The sequence below is a fragment of the Sinocyclocheilus grahami genome, unplaced genomic scaffold (assembly GCF_001515645.1).
Source record: "Sinocyclocheilus grahami isolate Dianchi unplaced genomic scaffold, SAMN03320097.WGS_v1.1 scaffold346.1, whole genome shotgun sequence".
Taxonomy (NCBI): Eukaryota; Metazoa; Chordata; class Actinopteri; order Cypriniformes; family Cyprinidae; genus Sinocyclocheilus; species Sinocyclocheilus grahami.
The window spans coordinates 1,847,685-1,856,881 of NW_015505525.1; the positions used below are offsets into that span (position 1 = coordinate 1,847,685).

The 9,197-nt window shown below is 37.4% G+C and overlaps 1 protein-coding gene across 4 annotated transcripts in view; it reads right to left on the reverse strand.

Moving 5' to 3' along the window:
* Window positions 1-559: 559 nt before the first annotated feature.
* adgrl3.1 (adhesion G protein-coupled receptor L3.1) overlaps window positions 560-9,197 on the reverse strand; it is an 89,365-nt gene continuing 80,727 nt past the window's right edge. For 2 of the 4 annotated variants that reach the window (XM_016229052.1, XM_016229050.1), the window contains exons 18-21: window positions 7,144-7,272; window positions 6,505-6,601; window positions 4,307-4,324; window positions 560-3,222 (exon numbers count right to left, since the gene is read on the reverse strand). In XM_016229052.1, the coding sequence (XP_016084538.1) occupies window positions 2,306-3,222; window positions 4,307-4,324; window positions 6,505-6,601; window positions 7,144-7,272 (1,161 nt within the window). In that variant the 3' untranslated portion in view covers window positions 560-2,305. The remainder of the gene's footprint in view (window positions 3,223-4,306; window positions 4,325-6,504; window positions 6,602-7,143; window positions 7,273-9,197) is intronic. The other 2 variants (XM_016229051.1, XM_016229053.1) reach the window with 2 other exon arrangements.

The following is a 9,197-nucleotide window of genomic DNA, read 5'->3' on the forward strand; positions in this document are numbered from 1 at the left end:
GGAGCTATATAGTCTGCTTGGAGGGGAAAACTACATCCTTCCTTCCTTTCAAAATGCTCAAGTGCCTGTCAAAATGGCCTATAAATATTCATGAAAGTTGTAACATTTGGCAGAGCGAACTCTCACAGACACACTCACATGCGCAGGCTGTCTGACATTTGGGAGTGTTTGCAGACGGACGCGTGTCTGTTTGCATGGAAAGACATGAAAATCAATAGGTCGTAATTAACTGTTTGTGCTGGCTCTCTTCTCAGATGTGCATAATTAATTGGTACCGTGCTCGTTTGATTGGTGCCGGTACCGAAACTGGGTCAGTATAGAACGACTGACTGTTCAAATCTTCCAGCTTGTTTCCCAGACAGAGATTAAGTCTAGTCCAAAAGGATTTTCAACAGAGAATCACAATCCACAGTACAATTTACTCCATGACAAACCTTCCCTGAAAACCTGCCCAGAGGAGTCATGACCATTCCTCGTCCTGTTGAAAGTGTCCCTCTATAATTGAAAAAATCCAATTAAAAAGAAAAAAAAGAAGCAGAAACTCACACCTCTCCCTTGTGAAATATTGTAAATATTAATTCAGTCATTTTATTTGTTGGCAAACAACTTTCACTGTTACAACAAATATTAGTTATGAGTTCATTCAGTTTAGAATGCATATGAAAAGAATAAATAATAATTTCATTGATATTGTAATAATAATAATATTGATGATAATAACAATAAAAAAGGTCTCAGTGCCGATCCGATTCTTTTCCCGACGCTCTCTAGGATCCTACATTTCTGATCTGTTGAAAAACAAAAAATAAAAAAACAAGACAGGAATAAATATGCAGTCAATTTTCTCAGGGTGGGTTAACAAGGGATAGATGTGCAAGCTACAGGGAGTCTCAGTTTGAGAACAAGTAAACAGTAGTTTCAGAAACCGACCTTTACAAGGTTGTTTCCATCTTCCAAACCACTCCATTAAAGTCCTATCCTTCTAGTCCGCTCTTTTACATGGTTATTTTATGTTTAGACATGCTCCACACATGATTCGTAATCATGATTCCCCCAGTTCACCTGTTCCAATTCACTTTCTTACTCTTCTTGATTAAGCTCTTAAAAACACAACTCGATGTGAAATCGTCACAATAACAGACCATCTTTTAGCCTGAAAACAATTTTAGCTGTGTCAACACGTGTGACCGGAATTTCAGTAAGCTGGAATTCTTCAACCTGCATCCAAAGTAGAATTTCTGCTCTTACACATAAAAAAATGGCGTGTTGAAGGGTAAACGTTCTAGAACTCATGACATGACAACATTCCAGCATCCTTGGGATCCCATCTGCAATAGTGGTCAATCACACAACAGTCATTTCCCCAGAGTCTCTTGGTTATCATCGACACAGTGAGAATTAGAATGACAAAGTGTTGCCACGGTCATCCTTCCAAACGAGAGTGTGTATGTAGATAGGTGAGTGTGTGTTTGTGCTGTGCGTTATCAGGGATAGTATTTTGGAGGACCAGCACAGCATTGCGGGATTGGTCTAGTCTACAAAAACACATACAAGGGGCAAAATATGTCAAAAAACATGAAATGCATACGATCATATGCAATATCGGGAATCTGTACATTTTACATGGAAAACAGTTCCATTTCTTTGTAATTAGTGAAGATTACCTTTCCCATAACTGAGATTATTACTGAAAAATAAACGTAAGAAAACAAGATGCGTCCTCAGTCTTCAAGAATAGATGCGCCTTTTGTGATTTCACGCTCAGAATCGGTGCTAAACGAGAAGGAATGTGTGCAGCAGAGAATCACAGAGAAGTCTTCTAGAGAGTTGTGGGTAATGCAGTTCAGTACGACAGAAGAGTTCAAAGTCTCATTATCATACAAGGTCATCTAAAATGGCAGCTAGTTTTCTGCAGTCTGTTCCACAATCCGTGGTGAGTTTTGAGGAGAATCAGACAGCCATCGGATGAAGGAGATCTATGCAAATGATCCAGGGAGCAAAAGTTTGTCCACGTCTCCGAATTGACGATCCGCAAGAGTTTTACTTAGCAGATCGGCTTCCTAGGAGATTGAGGAGAAAGAAGTCCACAAGACCTGCCTACACACGGTAGTCCTTGTTCTAGCATAGGAATGGGTTACTAGTTTCTGGTTCTAACTGGGGCAGGATTTTGGTGATCGTATGTACTGGAATCGGGGGGCTATCTGGAATCAGTCTCTCTATCAGTGCAGTAGGTAGTGTATCCCATGCCTTGTGCATTGTGTCACACACACATACACACACGCACGCTGTGTGTGTGCGTCGGTGTCTATAGGCTGGTGACCAGCTGTGAGGGGTCTGGTGGCTGTTCTTCAGGCGACGAGTCTTCTTTCTCAGGTGGAGCGATGAACCCGTCACTGCCTCCGCGTCCCATCTGGTAATAGCTCTCTAGTTCCTGTATGTGGTTCCTGGAGCCCAGGTTCGGCATGCTTTTGTAGTATACATCGTCTGCCTCCATTACGACCCCTTTGCCATTGGCCAGGTGCAGTTCGCTGCCCTCTTCCTCCTCGCTGTCGTCATCCTCATCATCTTCGTCATCGTGCAGACCGTTGATGAGGTCGTCAGTGCCATGCGGGAGGTCAGTGAGTGTGGGCATGCTGGTATAGAGCGAGTCTCTGAGGGGGGAGTGTGTGTGCATGCGGGGAGTGTGTGTGTGCGAGGAGTGTGTGTGCGTGTCGTTGGGGAGCAGCGGGAAGAAGCTCTCGCTGTTCTCCTGTGGCAGGCGCCTGTGAGCTGAAAACGTGTGCAAGGGGGTGTGGTTTTCCAAAGGGGGCGGCCTCGGTGGGAGGAGCGGCGCTTGTGACTCCTCCCTAATGAGCTCCAGGCTTAAACCGCCCCCGTCGTCGTGTCGGTGAAATGATCCAGGGTTGTCGAGCACCATGACGTCGTCTTTGGCGATAGACGATGACCCCGCGACCCCTCCGTTGGCCAGGTGGTTGTTGAGTTTATTGGTCAAGGTGCCCTGGTGGGCTTTTCCCGGTCGCTCCTGGGTGTTGAGGTACGACGGAGCGTAAGTTGCCGTCAGCTCTTTCAGGATCTTCTTCTCAAGCGTAGTTGGAGGCTCGCTGCCGCGAGAACTATAGGTAAGGTAATCGCCTGCTGCCACACCATAGCTGTTGCCGTGATTCCCGTTAAGCGGCAGCGTATCCATTACGCTGGAGTCCCGCGCGTTGTTGAGAATGCCTTCTGAAACAGAGGAAATTAATACAGAACCTCGTTTACAAAATTTTGGTACATACACACACACACACACACAAAATCGGTAACACTTTAGTATAGGGACCAATTCTCACTATTAACTAGTTGCTTATTAGCATGCCTATTATTAACATATTGGCTGTTTATTAGTACTTATTAAGTACATAGTCTACATGACTATATTCTACAGTCCTAATCCTACCCAATACCTAAACTTAACAACTACCTTACTAACGATCAATAAGCAACAAATTAGGCATTTATTGAGGCTAAAGTCATAGTTAAAGGGATAGTTCACCCAAAAATATTATTCAGTATAGCGTCACATGGATACGCTGTTTCCGTTCAGATCAAATCACAACAATGTAGGAAACAGATCCGGCGTGACGCACCTGACACAGAACAGCATACATTGTTTACGTCCAGTGGATATTCTCCAAAATGGCACCAGGGTGATGCGGAGGAGACGAATTGTTGAATAAACTCGTTGTTATTTTTTTTTCTTTTGCGCACAAAAAGTATTCTCGTAGCTTCATATAATTGCGGATGAACCACTGATGTCACATGGATTATTTTACAGATCTCTTTGCTATGTTTCTGGACTTGGGAACATTTCAGTTGCATTGCTGTCTATGCAGGATCAGACAGCTCTCAGATTCCATCAAAAATATCTTAATTTGTGTTCCGAAGATGAACGAAGGTCTTACGGGTTTGAAACGACATGAGGGTGAGTAATAAATGACAGAATTTTCATTTTTGTGTGAACTATCCCTTTAATGGTTTGTTAATAGCAAGAACTGGACCTTAAAATAAAGTTTGACCAAAAAATCTTATATATACAGTATTTATGATTGATGGTAATATGAATCGGTTCATGTATGCTTCATGAAAGATGATATCAAATAGGATATTAACTTTTATCAAATAAGAAACAGATGAAAATAGGAGGGATGCGGATTTAACAGGGGAGGGAGAAGAGGAGGGATGAGGAAGAGGAGAAGATTAAGGAAGAGAGAAGCAGAGGAGAATATATTATAAACGTGGAGCTGTTGTGAAAGTAAATGAATCATACTTGAATCTCTGTAGGAGGCTGCAGACTCGCATGAAAGAAGAGAGAGAGAGAGAAAGAATGATTACATACATAAATGCTTATGGAACATGTCCACAGAGAGAGAGAAAGAAGTATTATATTCAGCTCAGACTGTGACAGGCATTAGTGACTGAATGCTAACCTGCTGAGTTTAGGACAGATGCTAGGCTGAAATGCTCTTATACCACCAAATTATTAAACAGAACAGATGGACATAGAAACAACATAAACAAGCTCATTAAACAGACACAGGAAGTATGTACAGTATGTAGGATACCAATGCTAACTCTGGATCGTCTTCTGTGTATGAGTACCATTAGAATATTAAAGCATCTTATATTTCCCAATAGTCTTTCAGATTTGAATTTAAGGAAGGTGAATTAAAATAGAATGGATATCAAAGAAATTTATAGCTGTGAAGCTTTTTTCTTTTAATACATTTTCCCAACATGAATTACCTATTATGATGTACTAATATACTCAACATATGGAGTATTTCAAGAAACATGAGATAATGTAATAATTAATGTTTAAAATATACATATATAATCACTATATGAAATAAACCAACTTTTTTTGTATTTTAGTATTATTCTAGAAAATTTTGTATTTCACACACCATGATAAACAAACACTTTGGATCACTTCTTTTTCTGGTAAATCTGTGTTGGATACAATTCAGATTATTATTATTTGTGTCCCTTTAACTGAATTAAGCAGAATTTAAAATGAATTAAACTGGAAGTTGAATTGGAATGTGCTAATTTGCAATTCAAAGAAATAGGATACACAATAGAACAATTTTAAACAGAACAGTCCAACTAAAATATTAACTAAACTAAAATAAACTATTTATTGACCGATATGTAGAACACAAAAAGAGATTTTTTAATAGAGATTTTAATCAAGAGATTTTTTCTTATATAGTAAAATTACCATCACCACCACCATATTGTTTTCTGACAGCTTTATAAATAAATAATGAATAAATCCAAATTTGGGGCAAATTAGAGGATTATAGCTGATTAAGGAATTTTTCAAAATAAACTTATAAAATCTTTTAAAGTTATTTTATGAAATTCATTCAAATTAAATGTAAATTAAATAAATTTTTATAGGTGGCATTCCTGAACACTGATTACTCTGGAAATACACCATATGTCTGTGTGTAAGATATTTAATTAAATATACATTTATATAAAATTTATATTTATAAAAATGTATATAAATCCAAATGATTCATTAATAATAAAAACAATACTAAAAACTTATAGCAGTCATATAAACAAAATACAAACGTTAGCAAAATTTTAGCTTGACAGTGTCTGTGCTGATTAACTTTCATTGTATGGAAATACAGTGTGAATGCAGTGTGAATATTTTGCCTCACATCTCCTTGTCATGTCAATTTCACTGGAAATACACCATATGTCTGTGTGTAAGATATTTAATTAAATATACATTTATATAATTTATATTTATAAAAATGTATATAAATCCAAATGATTTATTAATAATAAAAACAATACTAAAAACTTATAGCAGTCATATAAACAAAATACAAACGTTAGCAAAATTTTAGCTTGACATTGTCTGTGCTGATTAACTTTCATTGTATGGAAATACAGTGTGAATGCAGTGTGAATATTTTGCCTCACATCTCCTTGTCATGTCAATTTCATAAAATGCGATGACTCATATTTTATGAGATATATAAAATACGAATTAATTAAGATTAAAAGTCTGGTTTAAGAACAAGGGTAAAATAATAAAGTTTTATACTTTGCAAACGTATACTTTTATACTTTATTTTTTATACTTTTATACGTGTAAGGCATTTAAGAAGCAAAAATAAATGATGAAGGCCAAGGTGTTAAAATGCTAAAATATTATCCATGCAATAAATAAGCGCCCATAGTTGAAGAAACATAATCTCTGTTTTTAGGGTATATTATTTTTCTGTGTATGGCTAATCTCATTGGTCAGAATGAACCTATAGGGGTCAAATGACCACTGGTTTCTGTTCCATTTTTCAGATCCAAACAACCTGTTTTGAGTGTGTGTGTGTGTGTGTGTTTATGTATGTACAGTTTCTGTCAATATGTATGTGTATGAATACTGTGTACATGTGTACACATGGGTGCATGTTTGTGTTTGTGTGCGTGTGTGTTTGGCTTTACCTCTGTTGAGAGATGCTGAGCTGTTCATATCAGCAGTGATGAAAGATGACTCTGACTGCTTCCTGACAGTGTCATTCCACATCCTACGAATACGACTCTGACAACAGAGAAAGAGAGGGGGTCGATGTTCAGTTTCTAACAAAAAAAGGAAAGCAGCGTCCAAAGAAAGCAAACAAAGAAATTTTATTATGCATCAATGGTAGTGTAATGCAGATAACTTATTTTATATCTAGTATCTTATATCACTCATAATACAGTACAGACATTCGATCCGTGAGGTTGGTTTTGTTTTACTTGTATTTGGTATTTATTTTGTCTTTTTTGTCTACAGTTACCGGCACTGTACTATGGCTAATGGCTAATTGGAATACAGCATTGAAAACCTTTCTGATTATATTCACGAATAGCGAGGTGAGCAGAATGCTTAGTGCACCATTTAAAATAAGGCTGAATGGGAAATTGGGTCATGTGGGACGGTATTCATCCATGAATAAGAAAACGCCAGAGCTAAAGTGCTTTCTGTGCAAAGAAATAACAAGCTGATGACTGCATTGACCACTGACAGCTTCACCAGTCACTGGCCTAGAAAAATCACTTGAGATGGTTTTGGAGGATCCCCTGCAGGTGTGTGTGTGTTACCTGTGAGTTGGTGGAATAGCGTCCAGGTGTGCGGGCTGTACTGGTCTTTGTTGAAGTGGAGATGGTTGACTCCACACTCTTCCCGCTGCAGCAGTGTGTGCGGAGACATCGGCCATATTCCTTACGCACCTGCAAAGACACACACACACACACACACACACAAACACATACAGTTTGGTAAACCAAGGTTGTTTTTGTTTTGTTTTTTTATTGGGGATGTTGTAGTTAACTCTCTTAAATGAATTTGCACAATATACATATACAGATATGAAAACCTAAAAAATTGACTTTTTTGCCTACAAAACCACCACTAGCTCTGCACCCCTTTACCTAAATTCATTACTTCAGAGTTATGTGCCCTCTAGAAGCTTGCATTCTGCAAGTGAACGACGCATTATTGTGCCATCTCAAAGAGGCATAAAATCCCTTTCACTGACTTTTTTATTAACTGTTCCCTCCTGGTGGAATGACCTGCCCAAATCAATCCGAGCAGCTGAGTCCTTAACCATCTTCAAGAAACGACTAAAAACACATCTGTTCCATCTTTATTTGACCCTCTAACTCTAACACTTTCTATTCTATTTTAATTCTACTTTTTCTATTTATCTTCTTCTTTTATAAAAAAACCCCCCACTAGCTTTCTATTTTTTTCTATTCTATCTACTTGTATTTCTTTGTGTGTGTGTGTGTGTGTATTATATATATATATATATTTATTTATTTATACATACAACAGTTCGTTCTGGTTCTCAAATCTGATTGGCTGAGAACCGTGAGATATTGTACTGGTATCGCTACAGGAACGCCCTTTCACAATTTTGTATCACTCCGCTTGTTCTAGCCGGGTCTGTTTTTTTTAATTATTATTCACTGAGCTAATCGTAGAGTACGCGGTCTCTCTCTCTCTCATTTGGATGCGTAGAGTACGTTAGTTAATATAAGATGAAACATCTTCTTTAAAAGTTAAACAGCTGAGACATAAACTGAAGAAATTTTAAACCTATTAATTTATTCAAAAGTGCATATGCAAGTCATACATATAATGACATCTCTTCTATGACAAGCATGTTTTCAAGTTCTGAAATCAAACTCCTTTTCATATTTATTTGTGGTTCAGGTTGTAAAATGTATTGTGATATGACTTGCCAAAACTTGATATTTATTGTGAATTAATAATTAATGATTTTTGTATCTTGTTATTATTGCATATTTGTATCTTATAGTTATTTAAAAATGGTTTTCATTACTAAAAATAATGATTAATAGGAAAAAGTTGTTTTCTACTTGATAGTTACATTATCCTTCATTTGGGAGATTCCCTTAGCAAATATTGAAGTATGTGATTAATTGTGATTTGATTAATTAGTCAGCATTTCTTGTAATTAGATTAAATTTTTTTAATCGATTGGCCATTCCTTGTGTCCTTGTGTTAAAGAGTTTACTGGGTTCATCTTAGTTCCTGCAGGTTACAGTGTTCATTGCGTGTGCGTGCATGCTTGTGAACGGCAAAATGAACTTTCGTGGCATGGCAGGAACCCTCATATATCACTTACATGACTTCAATAGTTAGCATGCTGGACAACCTTCCTAACGCTGTAATCTTAATCAGGAAAAACACACATACATTCAACATCACAACCTTTACCTCAATTCTCAAACAACAAGGACCAAAACTTGAATTACTCCATCCAAAAATCTAGACAAAATAACAATAATGACCAATATCAGTACAAAATTCCCCGTTGTATCAGCAATAATACAGCTATAATTGCTTTTTAATGTTGTTAACATGGACGCTATGTTATTGTTTGCACAGCTGTTGAAAGAAAACTCTCAAAGATCGGCCAAATAAAATCCAATGGGTTTTATTCCTCCATCTCTATGGATGACTGCACACCCAACTCCTCAAAGACCTCAACAAAACAGGACTTACAGCTTTTGATTTAAATCACTGCTGTCTCCACAAAACCCAAATAAGCCTAGATCAGTCCCTTGTCTTGTAAAAACAGCTTCTTGTGGGTCTTTGAGAGAATATATATATATATATATATATA